General features: G+C 41.1%; 1 protein-coding gene across 7 annotated transcripts in view; it reads left to right on the top strand.

Annotated features, from left to right (window-relative positions):
• Positions 1–18,996, top strand: part of cep131 (centrosomal protein 131) — a 147,485-nt gene that overhangs the window by 11,074 nt on the left and 117,415 nt on the right. For all 7 annotated transcript variants that reach the window (XR_010015784.1, XM_063030546.1, XM_063030549.1 and 4 more), the window contains exons 2-5: positions 7,472–7,663; positions 11,591–11,700; positions 12,778–12,892; positions 15,553–15,680. Coding sequence is in view for 6 of the 7 variants with exons in the window: in XM_063030546.1 (XP_062886616.1) it covers positions 7,496–7,663; positions 11,591–11,700; positions 12,778–12,892; positions 15,553–15,680 (521 nt within the window). In the remaining variant the exon portion in view is untranslated. The remainder of the gene's footprint in view (positions 1–7,471; positions 7,664–11,590; positions 11,701–12,777; positions 12,893–15,552; positions 15,681–18,996) is intronic.

Here is an 18,996-nt window from a genome sequence, read left to right as displayed (position 1 = left end):
ATAGCCTTCTATGCATTAGTAGTTCAAGCATTCTTCTTGAAATGTTTTCAATGTTGTGAGAGTCACTGCTTTAATTACCCACTTAGGCAGTGCTTTCCTGCTTCCAACTACCAGCTGGATAAACAAAATGTACTTTAGATAGCCTGTAACCCTCTTTGCCTATCACTCTAAATCTATGCCTACTTTTAGATATCTCTGCTATGCAGAAAATTTCTCTACTGTCTAACTCATGACTTTGTACTTTTTCACCAGGTCGCTCCTTGTCCTCCTCCCACCCTTCTCCATTTCAAAGAAACCAAATCCAATCCCTCTTGTATCTTCCCATAACTGAAATGCTCCATCCCATGCAGCATCTTGATGAATCTCCTCCGTATCCTCGCTAAGTGAATTTTGTCCTTCCTGCAATGTGGTTACCAGAAATGTACACTATTCCAGCTATGGCCTAATTGTTGTTTTTATCAAGTTGTCCCATAAATTCTCTTGTATTCTACCCCTTGTTGAATGTAGGTCTATCCTTATTCAATCTCTCCTTTTGGGACAATGCTTATCCCACCTGCCAACCAAATGTATTTATACTCCATTTCTGACTTGCAGTTGAATTGGTCCTTTGACGATTGGGCTATAGTTTGGACAATCTGCATGACATAATTAATAGTGAGTTGCTGTATCACTTGCTCCCCAAGTTGTGAGTTTTGTTGGACTCATCTCTCAGGTGCCTGCAGGTGCCTTTATCATTGAGGTGGCTAGTCCAAGAATGACTTGTCTTTGTAAATCATTATTTCTTGGAGCTTCCGGTCAATCTAATAAAAACGGTCCTGAAATTTTCAGATGGGGAAGAAGAGTGGCTGTGCATACATGATAATTAGATTACCTTTGTTTTCACATGTATATTGAAACATACAAGAAATTAATTGTTTTGCACCAACTACCCACACAGTCCAAAATGTGCTTGGGGCAGCCCACAAGTGTTGCTATGCTTCCGGTGCCAAAGTAGCATGACTAGAACTCTCTAACTCTAACCCATCATTTTTGGGATGTGGGAGGTATCTGGAACAGCTGCAGGAAACCCTTGCATTCATGGGGAGAATGTACAAGCTTCTTGCCTACAGTGGTGGGAATTGAACCCTGATCAGTGATCGCTGGCTCTAGAGCATTTGTGTTAACTACCAATATCGAAAAGCCTTTTGATCTTGGTTTTGATTGAAGTTGATGATTGATCTCAATGGCCTTCTGGGATGGAAAATTATCCCGCATTTTGAGTGAGAGCGTACAATTTTTAAATAATTTCAAATAATAAATCACTTTTTATTCCCTTAGCATTATTTTAACTGATGGGTTTTCTGCTGTGAATGATTTAATAAGTTATATTTTCCCGGAAGTTTGCCTTAAACCAGCATTATAAATTAAAGACAAGTAAAAGGAAAGTAATACTCACCTATTTTCTGCCATGTTACATCAGTCCTCAACATCTTGTTATTTGGGCAGCACTTTCTATTCTGTTCTATACTCACAGCTCCTGTTGCCAACTGCTCTTGCATCTCAATAGATAGAACATTACAGCACAATACAGGTCCTTTGGCCTATGATGTTGTGCAGCCCTTTTAACCTACTGTAATATCAATCTAACCATTGTCTCCTGCTTAACCTTCCATATTTCTGTCATCCATGTGCCTAAGTAAGAGTTTTTTGAAATGCCCCTAACACCACCCCTCGCAGGATGTTCTATGCATCCACCATTCCTTGTATAAAGAACTTGCCTCTAAGATCTCCCCTGTACTTTTCTCCAATCACCTTAAAATTACACCCCCTTGTATTAGCCATTTTTGACCTGTGAGGGGAAAAAATCTCTGGCTATCCACTCTGTCTATGCCTCTTATAATTTTGTACACATTTATCAAGTCACCTCTCATCCTCTTTTGCTCTAAAGTGAAAACCCTTAGCTCACTCAACCTTTCTTCATAATACCAGATTGTTAAGTGCAGACCTTTTTATCAACCTCGAGAGTTTACATGCATCATTGCTGTCGCAGTTTATGTTCCACTGGATGTTAAAGCTAAAGTAGCCATGAAGGACCTCAGTGCCGCTATTAGCAGGCTGCAGACCGTGCTTCCAAGATTGTACCAAAATGTATCATGCACCATGAGGGGTAATAAAACCTTAGATCACGTCTACACAAATGTGGCTGATGCTTACAAAGCCACTACCCTCCCCCACCTGGGACAGTCCGACCGTCTGTCACTGTTTCTGCTTCCCAAGTATAGCCTGGTCATTAAACGTGTGAAACCCACAATGAAGACTATTAAGATCTGGCTGGAGGGTGCTGACTCTGCTCTTCAGCACCAATTCCAGCACACAGACTGGAGTGTGTTTGCTGCCCATGCCACCACAGACTCTCAGATTAACATTGATTTGTATTACCAACTCTCTCCTTGAGCACATCAACAAGTGTGTAAATAGAGTGACATCACAAAAACAAATAAAAGTTTTCCCCAATCAGAAACCATGGACGAACAGAGAAGTTCACCTCCTGCTCAAAGCCAGAGATTCAGCCTTCAGGACCAGGAGGCTGACAGCTCAGCCAGGGCCAACCTGAGGAGGGGAATCTCTCAGGCTAAACACATACACAAACAGAGAATCGAGGAGCATTTCAACTCCTCGGACCCCCGGCACATGTGGCATGGCATACAGGTCATTACAGACTTCAAACCACCTAGTACTGTGCCCCCTTCCAGCGCTGCTTCCCTCCCTGATGAGCTCAATTACTTCTATGTTCGCTTTGACTGAGAGAACAAGGAGGTCACCCTCAAAGCGGATCTTCCACCTGGTGAACTGCCTCTCTCACTTTCTACCTCCAATGTTTGTGCTACTCTGAGCAGGGTGAATGTACGGAAGGCAGCTGGTCCGGATGGAATATGTGGCCGTGTGCTCAGAGTCTGTGCAGGGCAGTTGAATGGGGTCTTTATGGACATTTTTAATCTGTTCCTGGCCCAGGCAGTTGTTCCCACAAGCTTCAAGATCACCACCATTGTGCCAGTGCCAAAGCATTCCACTGCCACAGGCCTGAATGACTTCTGTCCAGTTGCACTCACCCCCATCATTGCAAAGTACTTTGAGAGACTGGTTCTATCACATCTGAAATCCTGTCTGCCCACTACCCTGGACCCTCATCAATTTGCCTATCGTACCAACAGGTCAACAGAGGACGCCATCTCCACGGCACTTCACTCTGCCCTGACCCACCTGGACAGCCCCAACTCTTACGTCAGAATGCTGTTCATTGACTTTAGTTCGGCATTCAATACTGTGATCCCTTCCAAACTGATCTCCAAACTTCGCCAGCTTGGTATCAGCTCAATCCTCTGCAATTGGACCTTGGACTTTCTGACTAACAGATCCTAATCAGTTAAGTTAGACAACCTCTCCTCCTCCACTCTCACCCTGAACACAAGCGTGCCTCAAGGCTGTGTGCTGAGCCCTCTTCTGTACTCCCTTTTCACCTATGACTGCGTTCCTGTACATGGTTCTAACTCCATAATCAAGTTCGCAGACGACACCATGGTGGTTGGCCTGATCAGAGGGGATGACGAGACAGCCTACAGGGACGAGGTCCAGCACCTAGCCGCGTGGTGTGCTGACAACAATCTGGCCCATAACACCCAGAAGACCAAGGAGATCATTGTGGACTTCAGGCATTCTAGGAGCCACACTCATGTCCCCATCTACATCAACAGAGCTGTAGTGGAGCGTGTATCAAGCTTCAGATTCCTTGGTGCCCACATTTCCGAGGATCTCACCTGGTCCCTGAACTCCTCCATCCTGATCAGAAAGGTGCAACAGTGCCTTTATTTCCTGCGGAGCATCAAGAAACTTACCTCTGTCCCAGGATACTGACAGACTTTTACCGCTGTACCATTGAGAGCATACTCACCAACTGCATCTCAGTGTTGTATGGCAATTGTCCTGTATTGGACTGCAAAGCACTCCAGCGTGTGGTGAAAACTGCCCAGCGGATTATTGGCACCCAATTGCCCACCATTGAGAACATCTACCATAAACGCTGCCTGGGCAGGGCAAAAAGTATTATCAAGGATGCATCTCATCCTAACCATGGACTTTTTACTCTCCTCTCATCCGGTAGGCGCTACAGGAGCCTCCACTCCCGCACCAGCAGGCACAGGAAGAGCTTCTTCCCTGAGGCTGTGACCCTGCTGAACCTCACACCACAGCGCTAAGCAGTATTGCACCCATTTTGTACTGTCTCAGTACTTTTATATTTGTGTTCTGTAGCACTTTTTATTCGCAGTGATTTTGTAAATAACACTATTCTTTGCATTTCTGGTTAGATGCTAACTGCATTTCATTGGCTTTGTATCTGTACTTGACACAATGACAATAAAGTTGAACCTAATCTAATCTCAAATCCAGGCAGCATCGTGGTAAATCTCTGCACCCTCTCTGGAGCTTCCACATCCTTCCTATTATAATGAAGCGACCAGAACTGAACCCTACGTTCCAAGTGTGGTCTGACCAGGGTTTCATAGAGCTGCAACATTACCTCTTGAGAAGAGACTACCTTTTGTCTTCCATCAGCCTTTAACCCTGCTTTGCATCCTTTGTTTTATATGTTTCCAGTTCATCCTGGGATCCCTTTTCTCAAAGAGGATTAAGGATCAACTTATTTGCTATATTTATTTACATGTTAGGAATTTGCTGTGGTGTGCTGGTCAGGGTGCAACATGCAACAGAAAACAACATTCAATAATGATAAAGAGTTATATAAAAGTAAATTTAGAGGTTAAAGAATGGATATGGGGTAAAATGTGCATAAATACATAAATACCAGCGTGTATTTGCAATGTAAGCAGCATTATGAAAAGTGGTTTGTGTCTACAGTGCAGCATTTTATCCCACTCTGTACAATAATGTGCTTTCATTTTTTATAACTAGTTGCATAGATTTGATTCTTTGCTTTTTCATCAAAGAAAATTTTATTATTTATTTCTCTGGTATCACTAGTTAACGCGTCAAGGAATGCTCTCTGGTGATTCAGCAAAAGTTGACCCTTAATATATTCTCCTTTTAATACAACAAATGTGCTTCAAAGTCCCTTTTTATTTGATTATTTCTCAAACATGAGGGAGCTGTTTTAGAAAACCTTAACTGGGGAGGGGAAGACAGAAGAGGAGCCATTTGAGAAAGAAATCTAGTGCGCAGGATGGAAAGGACAGTACATTTGATGTTGGCTTGGATATCTGTAGCATTGATTGAAATCGACATTGATTGCCTTAACCAAATTAACATTCATACGGGCAATGATTTTGACAGTGTAGCTCTTCTTCAGCCTGGTTAATGGTAGACTTTTAAGAGTGAAACAGCTACAAACCCCATTTCCAGAAAAGTTGGGATATTTTCCAAAATGCAATGAAAACAAAAATCTGTGATATGTTAATTCACATGAACCTTTATTTAACTGACAAAAGTACAAAGAAAAGATTTTCAATAGGTTTACTGACCAACTTAATTGTATTTTGTAATCATACACAAATTTAGAATTTGATGGCTGCAACACACTCAACAAAAGTTGGGACAGAGGCATGTTTACCATTGTGTTACATCACCTTTCCTTTTAATAACACATTTTAATTGTTTTGGTCTGAGGATACTAATTGTAGTAGATTTGCAATTGGAAATTTTGTCCATTCTTGCTTGATATAAGACTTCAGCTGCTCAACAGTCCGTGATCTCCTCTTCATGATGCGCCATACATTTTCAATAGGAGATAGATCTGGACTGGCAGCAGGCCAGTCAAGCTCACACACTCTGTGTCTACAATGCCACGCTGTTGTAGCCCGTACAGAATGTGGTCTGGCATTGTCCTGCTGAAATAAGCATGGACGTCCTGGGAAGAGACGTCGCCTTGATGGCAACATATGTCTCTCTCAAATCCTAATATACACCTCAGTCAATGGTACCTTCACATACATGCAACTCACCCATGCCATGGGCACTGATGCACTCCCATACCATCACAGATGCTGGCTTTTGCACCTTTCGCTGATAATCTGGATGGTCGTTTTCATCTTTGGCACGGAGAACTTGATGCCTGTTTTTTCTGAAAACTAGCTGAAATGTGGACTCATCTGACCACAGCACACGGTTCCACAGTCTTTCGGTCCATCTGGGATGAGCTCGGGCCCAGAGAACTCGCCGGCGTTTCTGCATAGAGTTGATGTATGGCTTCCTCCTTGTGTAATACAGTTTCAAGTTGCATTTCTGGATGCAGTGACGGACTGTTGAGTGACGATGGTTTTCCGAAGTACTCCTGAGCCCAGGTGGCTATAATTGCCGCAGTAGCATGAGGGCTCGAAGATCACGCGCATTCAACAGTGGTTTCCGACCTTGCCCTTTACGCAGTGAGATGTCTCTGAATCCTCTGAATCTTTTCACAATATTATATACTGTAGATGCTGAAAGACCTAAATTCTCTGCAATCTTGCGTTAAGAAATGTTCCTTTTGAACTGACTAACAATTCTCTCACGAATTTTGGCACTGAGGGGTGAGCCACAACCCATCCTTGCTTGCAAAGACTGAGCCTTTGATGGACGCTACTTTTATACCCTGTCATGATACCTCACCTGCTACCAATTAGCCTGCTTAATGTGGAGTCTTCCAAACCGGTGTTACTTGAATATTCTGTGCACTTTTCAATCTTATTTTAACTCTGTCCCAACTTTTGTTGAGTGTGTTGGAGCCATCAAATTCTAAATTTGTGTATGTTTACAAAATCTTTTCTTTGTACTTTTGTCAGTTAACGTGAATTAACATATCACAGATTTTTGTTTTTATTGCATTTTGGAAAATATCCCAACTTTTCTGGAAATGGAGTTTGTACTCCAGGATAGTATCACATGAGGCAAGCCTTATCTCCAAGCTAATTTGTTTACAGCAAGTGGTGCCAAGGTTTCATGCATTGTCCATCTTGTTAACTGATTTCAGCTAGTGATGTTAAAATATTAATCCTACTCCTAACAGCTTTCTTTTGTACACGCTGTAACCAATTGCTCACTCAGGGTCAAAGCAGATATTTTGATGGTTTTATTTGATAAAATATTAATTGCCTTACTTTTTGAAAGAGATAACAGATATTTGGTGGGATTAAAGCAATACACATAAAAGTTGCTGGTGAACGCAGCAGGCCAGGCAGCATCTCTAGGAAGAGGTGCAGTTGACGTTTCAGGCCGAGACCCTTCGTCAGGCTTGAATTTCCAGCATCTGCAGAATTCTTGTTGTTTGGTGGGATTAATGCAGCTTTTGTACAGTACTATTTTATCTAAAAATTGGCAGAGCTTGAGATTGCAAATGTTGACTTGTTTGTTATGAAACCCACAGAAAGGTTTAATTATTTTAAAATAGTAAGCTATTATATTCAGAAAGCAAATGTTTATATCTTATTTTCTTATTTTATTCCAGGTTGCTTTCTCATATGTGTTCATTATGAATTCTTCTCGAAGCAGTTCTTCATTCCTCTGTGATGGATTTGATCTCAGTTTGACCGGTTCTCAGTTATCTATAACCAAACGCCCCAGCAGTGCTTCACCTGCTAAACAGCTAGCGCGGTCCACCTCTGTCAGCTCTGAAAACAAGTCCAAAGCAAACCTTTTGGTAAATGTATATGGAATTTGTAATGTAGCTTTGAGGTTAGCATAATGCTTTACAGCACCAGTGACCTGGGTTCATTTCCCACTGCAGTTTGTAAGGAGTTTGTATATTCTCCCTGTGACTGCATATGTTTCTTCTTGGTGCTCTGGCTTCCTCCCACATCCCAAAGACACTTGGGTTAGTAAGTTAATTGGTCACGATTATAATTAGGTGGCACATATTCGTTGAATTGTAAGGGCCTACTGTTGTGTTGTATCTCAAAATAAAAATAACATAAGTTTCTCAGAACTGAATAAAGTTTAAACACTGAGGCATGAATATGATGATTTGTGCTCAGGTAACCCAGTGAGCACATAACTCCTGTTCCCTCATCTGCTCAGCTTGTGTACTTTCTAGTGGATACATTCCAGAGCATTTAGAAACATGAACTCCAGAAGGATTGTTCCCAGCCTTTGGCATACACACGCATTCAGGGAGTGTCATTTATTTTCAGTCAGTCAAACTTAAAGACACTTTTAGCTGTTCTGTCATAGAAAGACTGCCCAACCAGGGTGTTAAACCAGAGTGCGGAAGATACAAGCAGTGCAAATACAAAAAGAAATAATAATAAGTACATGAGTAAGTGTTAAATATCGAGAGTGTGACATGACAAGTGCCTGACAGTGAGTCAGTTGGTTGTGGAAACAGCTCATTGATGGGGAAAGTGAAGCTGAGTGAAGTTATCACATCTAGTTCAAGAGACTGATGGTTGAGGGGGAGTTAGACTATAAAATATAGGAGCGAAATTAGGCCTTTTCCCTGTATCCCTTCATGCCCTGACTAATCAAGATTCTGTCAACCTCTGCCTTAAATATACCCATTGATTTGACATCCACAGTTGCCTGTGGCAACAGATTCTGCAAGTTCACCACTCTCTGACTAAAGAAATTCCTCCTCTTCTGCATTCTAAGAGGACACCCCTCAAGTCTGAGGCTATGTCCTCTGGTCTTAGACTCCCCCACCATAGGAAACATCCTCTCCTACATCCACTCTGTTGAGACCTTTCAACATTTGATAGGTTTCAGTGAGGTCACCCCTCATTCTTCTGATTTTCAGTGACCACAGGCCCAGAGACACTCTTCATATGATATGCCTTTCAATCTCAGAATCATTTTCGGGAATCTCCTTTGAACCCTCTCTGGTTTCATCACATCTTTTCTAAGATTAGGAGCCCAAAACTGCTCACAATACTCTGTGAGGCCTCACCAGTGTTATATTAATTCTGAACATTACATCCATGCTTTTTTATTCTAGTCCTCTTGAAATGAATGCTAACACCCCTTTTGCCTTCCTCACCACTGATTCAGCCTGCAAATTAACCTTTAGGGAATTCTATAAAAGGACTCCCAAATTCCTTTCATCTCAGATTTTTGAATTTTCTCTCCAATTAGAAAATAGTCTACCCTTTTTATTAATTCTACCAAGGTGCATGAATATATACTTCGTGGCACGGTATTCCATCTGCCATTTCCTTGCCCATTCTCCTAATTTGTCTAAGTCCTTCTGTAGCCCCTCTACTTCCTCAAAACTACCTGCCCCTCCACCCATCTGCATATCATCCACAAACTTTGCCACAAAGCCATCAATTCTGTCATCCAAGTCATTGACATATAACGTAAAAAGAAACGGTCCCAACACTGACCCCTGTGGAATACCATTTGTCACTGGCAGTCAGCCAGAGAAGCTCCCCTTATTCCCACACTTTGCTTCCTGGCAATCAGCTACTGTTTTATCCATGCTAGTATCTTTCCTGTAATATCATGGGCTCTTACTTGCTAAGCAGCCTCAAGTGTGGCACCGTGTCAAAGGCCTTTAGAAAATTCAAGTACACAACGTCAACTGATTCTCCTTTGTCAGGTGAGATTGTTGCTTAAGGAAACCATGCTGACTACAACCTATATTATCATGAACTTCCAGGTACCCTGAAACCACATCCTTAACAATCGACTCCAGCATCTTCCCACCACTGAAATCTGATTAACTAACCTATAATTTCCTTTCTTGAAGAGTGGAGTGACATTTGCAATTTTCTAGTCTTCCAGAACCATGCCAGACACAATTGATTCTTGCAAGGTCATTACTGATACCTCCACAATCTCTTCAGCCACCTATTTCAGAACCCTGGGGTGTACATGATCTGATCCAGGTGACTTCTCTACCCTCTGACCTTTCAGTTTCCCAAGCACCTTCTCGCTAGTAATGGCAACTTCACATACTCCTTTCTCCTGATACTGGTAACTTCCAGCATAGTGCTGGTGTCTTCCTCAGTGAAGACTGATGCAAAACACTTAATTCAGTTATCCAGCATTTCTTTGTGCCCATTACTACCTCTCCAGCATTGTTTTCCGGTGGTCCGATATCCACTCTCACCTCTTTTACTCTTTATCTGTAGAAACCTTTGGTATCCTCTTTAATATTTTTGGCTTGTTTACCTTTGTATTCCATTTTTTTCCTTAATTACTTTTTTAGTTGCCTTCTGTTGCTTTTTAAAAGCTTCTTAATCCTCCAACTTCCCACTAATTTTTGTTTTAATATTTGCCCTCTCTTTTGGCTTTTACATTGGCTTTGACTTCTCTTGTTAGCCATGGTTGTGTCATCCTGCCTTTAGAATCTACTTCTTTAGGATGTATATATCCTGTGCCTTCTGAATTGCTTCCAGAAATTCCAGCTATTGCTGCTGTGCTGTCATCCCTGCCCATGTTCTTTTCTAATTATTTTTGGCCAGCTTCTCCCTCATGCCTCTGTAATTCCCTTTTACTTAACTGTAATACTGATATATCTGATTTTAGCTTCTCCTCAAATTTTAGGGTAAATTCTATCATATTATGATCAATTATCCCCTAAGGATTCCTTTACCTTAAGCTCTCTCATGAATTCTGGTTCATAGCACAACACCAGTCCAGAATAGCTGATCCCCTAGTGGGCTCAGCCATGAGCTGCTCTATTTCTATTTCCCATTGTAATTTGTAGACCACATCCTTAGGGGTCTGTAAACAGTGCCCATCAGAGTCTTTTTCCCTTTGTAGTTCCTTAGCTCTATCCACAATGATTCAACCCCTTCTGAACCTACGTCACCTCTTTCTAATGATTTGATTTCATTTTTTATCGACAGAGCCAAGCCACCTCTTCTGCCTATCTGCCTGTCCTCTCGATACAATGTGTATCTTTGGACCTTAAGCTCCTAGCTATAATATTTCAGCTACGATTCAGTGATACCCACAACAACATACATGCCAGTCTGTAACTGTGCTACATGTTCATCCACCTTATTCCACATGCTGTGTGTTTTCAAATATAACACCTTCAGTCCTGTATTCACCCTTTTTGATTGTGTCCGCCTTTTATGTTGCAACTCATCCTATTGACTTCAATTTTGCCCCATCATTAGCCTCTCCTTGCTGGGAGTCTCACTACTCACTGCCTCTTTTTGTGAACCTGCTACCTCATCCTTAGCGCGATCATTCCAGTTCCCATCCTTCTGCGAACTTAGTTTAAACCCTTCTGAATAGGTCTAGCTATTCCCGAACCTGGTGGAGTGAGTCCTGTAGCTCATGTACCTTCTTCCTGATGGCAGCAGTGAGAAGAAAGCATGGTCTGGATGGTGGGGGACTCTGATGATGGATGCTGCTTTCCTGCAATAGTGTTTCATGTGACAGTGTTTCAAGTAGATTTTGGTGTTAATCATTGCCAGCTTTAGTCCTGTGAGATTTCTTTCTTGGGTCCTTGCATTAAACCATCAATATAATTAAAATGGGAAGCTGTTCAGACAGAGGCAAAACATTCTTTGGCACGGCTGGAAAAAAGAATTTAGTGTATGTAAGTGCAGAAATGGAGTAGGTATCTGAAATGTCACATGCAGAAGTCACATTGATGCCATTTACTTCCTTCCAGGGTGATGCTGGTCGTGGAAACCTCTCTGGTGGTAATTCTCGTGCGATTAACAATTTACGAAGATCAAATAGTACCACACAAGTCAATCAAAAAGCCAGTGCCACATCAAGGTATTGTAGTTAATTTGTCTGGGAGGAATATGAGCCAGGTCAGTGTTTAAGTGGAATCTAATCTCTAATAGGAGAAAGAGCGAGCTTGCAAATGGGTCCATTAATAACTGTGCCATTATACCGCATCAAATAGCCCCATAAGATTTCCCTGTACTTTTGGAGTTTGAAATATGAAGCAGGCATACGACCCATTGAATTATTCTCTCCCTGCCATCGATAGGGGAAAGATTGAAAGTGAAGGCAGCAGGTGCAATGATATTCCCAGCCTCTGTCATCATGGCTTGCCTTGTGCCAGCCCCACAGTGGATTTACTTGTGCACATTGGAATTTCTCCAGTAATGCAAGATGTTTCAGGAATGATAATGTCCATTTTACCTGTTGGTAAGCATGCTTTTATTATTAAAAAAAGTGGACCAAGAAGTCCCAGTGGGTTGAAAAGATGTGCTTTTATTATTCCAGCATGAACATCGAAAAATGGGATGAGTGACAATTTGGCTGCTGCATATTCTATATGGGGTGTTACGGTACTGTAGTGGTTAGTGCAATGCTTTACAGCAGCAGCTGTAAGATTGGGTTTCCATTTTCGCCCCTATCTGTAAGGAGTTTGTTCTCTCAGTGACTGTGTGGATTTCCTTCCACATTCCAAACAAATATAGATTAAGGTTAGGAGTTGTAGGGATGCTGTGTTGGCACTGGAAGCGTGGTGACACCTGTGAGCTGCCCTGCACAATCCTCATTGATTTGATTTGATGCAAAGCCATACGTTTCACTGTATATTTTGAAGTACATGTGACAAATAAAGCTAAACTTTGTCTTTACATTTCAACAGTTACAGCACTTCGTAAGTCTCTTGGGGGCTTCTGAAAAGATAAAGTTGTTTTGTGGCTAAACATTATTAAGTAAACACTAAATAGTGTTTTTTTTCCATAAAGCTACAATGCTTTAGGGCAGGGTTCCCAACCTTTTTTATGCCATGGACCTCTACCATTAAGTGTGAGGTCTGTAGACCTCAGGTTGGGAACCCCTTGTTTAGGGAAATAAGTCCATTAATTTTGTCTGTCACACCCCTCTCCCCAGTCAGGAAAGAACAGATGATTTCCTGGCTCTGTTCGATAGCTCTGCAGATGGAAGAAAAAAGCTGTCCAGTTTGAGCAAGGCCTCCTCAGAGAAGAGAACCACTTGGAATGTTCTGGTAATTATGAACTTATAATTCAGACATGAAAACTGGTGGTATTAAATTCAATAACTCCTGCAAATAGGAGCACGAAATATGATGCGTGATTTAATGTGTTCAATATTTAGAATGCTGTAAGCAGACAGAAGTCACACTGTTCATTCTATTTCCCTGTAGAAATGACCAAATATTAATATAATACAAAATTAGTGTATATCCCTGAGAAAAATGTAGTTCCGCTTGCCAAAATAAACAGCTGTAGTAATGTTTAAGAGTCAAAATTGTTCAGACTGAATTTGGAGTGCTTTGGGGTCCCATTTTGTGCTGTCATTGGGGAGTGTCTAGAGGAGGTCCACAAGAATGATCCTGGTAATGAAAGGTTCACAAGTCAAGCATTTGATGGCTCTGGAGTTCAGAAGAATGAGTGGGGGGGATCTCATTGAAACATACTGAATATTGAAATATAGGATGTTTCCAATTGTGGGAGAGTCTAGGACCAGAGGGCACAGCCTCTGAATTGAAGGACATCCGTTCAGAACAGAGATGAGGAGGAATTTCTTTAGCTGGAGGTGGTGAATTTGTGGAATTCATTGCCACTCTCGGCAGTGAAGGCCAGGTCGTTGAGTATATTTAAAGCGGAGGATTGTAGGTTCTTGGTTAGTAAGGATGGCAAAGATTGCGGGGAGAAAGCAGGAGAATGGGGTTGAGAAGGATAATAAATCAGTAATGATGGAATGGCAGAGCAGACTGGGCTGAATAGCCTAATTCTTCTTGTATGTCCTCTGGTCTGTCTTATTTTTATATCTGTAAGTTGTAAAGAGAAGTCAGCAAGATTAGTATTTATTTCCTTTCTCTAATTGCCCTGGAGAAGGCGATGGTGAGCTGTTATCCTGAACTGTTGCAGTCCATCTGTGGAAGATATTGGACAGACCTGCAATTTGCATTTCCATGTCAGGTAGTGTGTGGTTTGGAGGGAAGCTTGCTAATTCTTGCATTTTCACATGCATGCTATCATCGTCCCACCACGTGGCAGAGCTTGTGTGTTTGGGAGGTGTTGTCAAAGAGGTTAATATTTGCAGTGTATTGTGTAGGAATGAAGGTACTGACTGTAGCCATAAAATCTGACTAGTGTTGGGTGTGAATGTTGAAGGTGGTTAATGGGATGCCAGTCAGCCAGTAGAGGTTCTTTTAGAGCCTTGTAGGTGGAGAGTTGGCATATAATCACAAACAGAATTCCAAGCCTTTGACCTCTTTCAACAACAATGCTTCTGTGTCTGGTCCAGTTTTTTTCCTTTTCTCTCTCAGTCCTAACATTTCCCCAGTCCCCTCGCGTGTCTCCATTCTGTTTTCTGAGTAGGTCTGAAGTAATGTGTAAGGTCTCCAACTATTCTAAGTAAGCTGGTATGCAAAGAGTGGTTACTTCAGTATTCTTAAAATAATTCATCCATGGGATGTAAATAATAACAATACTTATTAACAGCCCATATGTGCCCTGGATATGAGCAGTTACAAGTCAATCACATTGGTATTGCTCATTTCTAATTGGGTGAAAGTGCATTTCCTTCCTCAAAGACCGTTGGTGAGTCAGGTGGATTTTTACAATAGTTTGATAGTTTCATGAACTTTTAAATCTGGTCCTATGAACTGACTTAAATTTAAGTTCATCAGATACCATGATGAATTCAAATTCACATCCTTGGATTAATGGAATCAGCATGCTACCCATGTTCTAAAGACAAAAAAAAAATAACATTCCACCAACTGGGCAGTTTCTCCACTTGCTGTTATTAAAATTCATATTTGAGATTGATTTCAGTTTGGTCGTATGCTTGTACAATGAAGTACGTACTGCAGCAAATTCCTAATACATGTGAATATATACAGGTACGGCGAATAAAAGTTGATCCTTATTGCAGAACCAGGTAATCCTTGTTGTAAAATCCTAAAGTACGCACTGCACTGTCATTAGAAAATAATGATGGAAATTTTACCATTGTATTTGTTCACTCATAATGTAGATTATCACAGCTTCCTTTAGTTAATGCATGAGAAAAGAGTTCAAATGCACTACCAAATTTAAAACAAGATGGAGTTTCAAGATATCTTTGAAAGCTAAGTCTTCTGCCAGAATGTTATTTAGTATTGTGTTTGTAGAAGTGTTTAGTTTTTACAAATTTAGTCAGGATAGTTTGATTGTATACTAAACTAACCTTGATCTCTTCAGTTCTGCAGAAATACTGGGATATTTCCTAACTAATCTGGAGCTCTCAAAGGGATTGATTTGCATTTTATGACCTTAATGCCTTCTGTTTCAAAAAAGAATCCAGTACTTCTCCAATCCAATGCTGTTGTTTCCTCTACACGATGAAATTTAATTGGCTAAATAAAATGGTTTGGTTATCATATGGCATACACTTTATTAAAAATGTATTTGAGGACTTCCTCTTTGCTGTAACTATTTGAAAATAATGTTTTTGATATCAATTATCTTATAACACTTGCATATAATTCTGCAGGGGCAGTGTTTACCTAATTCAAATATGTGCAATTTATTTTAAAATCATTGGTTGAAATATTAATGTAAGTGTTTGTAGAGTGATAATGTTGTGACCTCAAAGCCCCTTTGAAAGAGCACACATTATTCTAAAAGACAAATCTTGTTTTTTTATTTATGACAGGATGAGGAGCCCAGAGTTTTTCCAATTCCTATTAGTGGTCGCAGTAGCAGCAGTACAGATGTGCCAGTCTTATCTAAAAGGCGGGAATTGGGTGTAGCACTAGCAGCCAACTTTACAGCCAACAATCGGTTAGTATATGGAAGAATATGAACAAAATATTTAGAAACAAAATGACTTAATTCCTATATAGTGTAAGTATATTTATCTTTGCATTGTCAACGTTAGTTTTTTTTGATCGAAGATGAACTATGAATGTGATAGAGGACAGAATCATGAGAAGATCATGCCAACCATTGTGATTCAATCCTATAGAATTAATAATTTTAAAATAGTGCTGAATAACACAATTAGATGGAGATTTAATATACTCTTCTTCATAATAAAAGGACAATTTCCAATTTATTTTTATTTGATGAAATAACTTATTGACAGACTGACCACTTCGATGAACCTTGTGCATTTGTCATTGTTCAATATACTCTATGGGAAGTACAGCTGATACAACACTGATATTTATGTCACACAGCAAGTGGTGACATTGACAAACTCAAAATCAGGTTTAATATCACTGGTGTATTTTGTGAAATTTGTTGTTTTGCGGCAGCAATACATTGCAATGCATAATATAGGTTGACCATCACAAATCCGGAACGATTGGGACCTGTGCGGTGCCAGATTAGTGATTTTGCCAAATTACAGGTGGTTAGGTTAGGATTAAATAAATACCTCTAACCCACTTGATAATAACTTAGCGAACTCATCAACAGACTCAACAGCTCTATCCCTCCCCCTCCTGTCTTCTCCTATCATTTTGGATCTCCCCCTCCCCCTCCAACTTTCAAATCCCTTACTCACTCTTCCTTCAGTTAGTCCTGACGAAGGGTCTCGGCCTGAAACTCGACTGCTCCTCTTCCTAGAGATGCTGCCTGGCCTGCTGCGTTCACTAGCAACTTTGATGTGTGTTGGTTGAGACTCAACAGCTACTTCTTTATCTGTTTTTCACCACACACTGCACAAAATTTTATGTCATGTCGCTGCTTGAAATGCTGAATTCACCCTTCACTGAAATCATACTTATAACCCAGTCCTAATTTTTCATGAGATAATTTTGCTTGTTCCTTCATCATCTCTCCTGAAGTTCTGCACCTTTGCTGATGTGGAGTTTAAACCACTTTATGAGAACTTTACCTAGTTGTGAGCATCTTCCATCTATCATTGTTTTCCTTATACACATTTGCTATTTTGATTTGCTGTCAGCAAAGAACTGGAGCAACTATTCTTTCGCAAACAACAGGAATTCTGCAGATGCTGGAAATTCAAGCAAGACACATCAAAGTTGCTGATGAACGCAGCAGGCCAGGCAGCATCTCTAGGAAGAGGTACAGTCGACGTTTCAGGCCGAGACCCTTCGTCAGGAGTGTCCTGATGAAGGGTCTTGGCCTGAAACGTCGACTGTACCTCTTCCTAGAGATGCTGCCTGGCCTGCTGCGTTCACCAGCAACTTTGATGTGTGTTGCAACTATTCTTTCTGTTTCTTTATATCATAAACTGTGGAAGAGTCCCAATGTTATACAAGTCACATATGCCTTTCACAGATACACCACTGTTGAGCTTTTTTAGAACTTCCACCTTATCTTGTATAGATAATGTATGGTGTTTGTGCTTTTTACCACGAGAAGCACTTCCTTTATTGACATGACTGGGGCTAGATAAGCACAGGTTATATAAAACAGTGGTCCCCAACTACTGGGCCGCAAAGATGTGCTACCGGGCCACGTGAAAACGATGCGATTTGGCAATATGAAACGATATGAGTCAGCTGCACCTTTCCTCATTCCCTGTCACGCATTGTTGAACTTGAACACCACCCCCCGCCGCCCCAGCCCCGTCGGCCGGTCCGCAAGAATATCGTCAATATTAAATTGATCCGTGGTGCAAAAAAGGTTAGGGACCCCTGATATTAAAAAAAAGCAGAATAACACAGAGGATCAACTTGCTTCTTTTGAGAAAGACTGTGCCAACAGCTGATTCTGCTAATGGTGCCACTAAAACAGTGGCAATGGGTTGGCACAATGATGCAGGAAATTTGAAATTAGGCTGGTGAAAATTATGTCTGAACCAGTAGTAGAATTGGATTAAGGATTGCTTGATTCGAGATGGTTGACCTGTAATAAAAATTGGAAGTATATATAACTAGTGTAAAAAGAGAGGAAGTGTTCGTGGGTTCATTGCCCATTCAGAAATCTGATGGTGGAAGGGAAGAAGTTACTCCTGAGACTGAGAGTGTGTCTTCAGACTCCTGTACCACCTCCTTGATTGTAACAATGAGAAGAAGGCATGTCTTGGGTGATGGGGGCCTTTAATGATGGATGCAGCATTTTTTGATGCATCACCTTTTGAAGATGACTTGAATGCTGGGGAGGCTAGTGCCTATAATGGAGCTGGCTGAGTTTACAACTTTCAGCAGCTTTTTCCGATCCTGTGCAGTGGCCCTGCCATACCAGACAACTCTAATAATGATGGTATTGGCTTTGGTACTGCCACCAGCACTTGCTTGAGTCGTCATTTTTCAAAAATCTGATACTTTATTCTTCCATTTTAGATTACTTCTCAGTCTTATTTCCTATCTCCTCTCTAAAATCTTTGAGCAGAAGTGCACTTATCACAAATACAAACTTCTTTCCTCTGTGACAAAGACGATCTTTTCCTTTTTCAGGTTCTTAAAATTTGTCCTCAGCTTTTATCACTGTTGACAGAATCTTCCTTTTTCATTGTATTCCAATGTAATCTAGCTGTGTGAGCCATAGATTAGGTTTCTTTTCTATCTAATATTAGCCAGAGAATTACTGGCAGTGCTCTCCCTGTATTCCCATTTATTGCTAAAGTCTAGATAGAGTAGACACGGAGAAGATGTTTCTTGGAGTGGAGAAGTCTAGGACCAGAGTGCACAGCCTCAGAATAGAAGAACTTCCATTTAGAACAGAGATGAGGAGGAATTTCTTTAGCTAGAGGGTGATGAATCTGAGGAATTCATTGCCACAGACGGCCATGGAGGCCAAGTCATTGGGTATATTTAAAGCTGGGCTTGATAGGTCCTTGATCAGTAAGACTGTCAAAGGTTATGGGGAGAGAGCAGGAGAATGGGGTTGAGAGGGATAATAAACAGCCATAATGCAATGACCTCACTGGTGAGGTCTCACCTTGAGTATTGTGAACAGTTTTGGGCCCCTCATCTTAGAAAAGATGTGCTGGCATTGGAGAGGGTCCAGGATGATTCCAGGAATGAAAGAGTTATCATACGAGGAACGTTCGATGGCTCTGGGTCTGTACTCGCTGGAACGCAGAAGTATGAGGGAAGAACTCATTGAAACTTTTTGAATGTTGAAAGGCCTAGACAAAGTAGATGTGGAAAGCTTGTTTCCCACTGTGTGAGAGTCTAGGACA

Source organism: Mobula hypostoma, chromosome 22 (assembly GCF_963921235.1).
Source record: "Mobula hypostoma chromosome 22, sMobHyp1.1, whole genome shotgun sequence".
Taxonomy (NCBI): Eukaryota; Metazoa; Chordata; class Chondrichthyes; order Myliobatiformes; family Myliobatidae; genus Mobula; species Mobula hypostoma.
The sequence above is the reverse complement of the archived record's forward strand: the minus strand, read 5'-3'. Positions and strand labels throughout refer to the sequence as shown.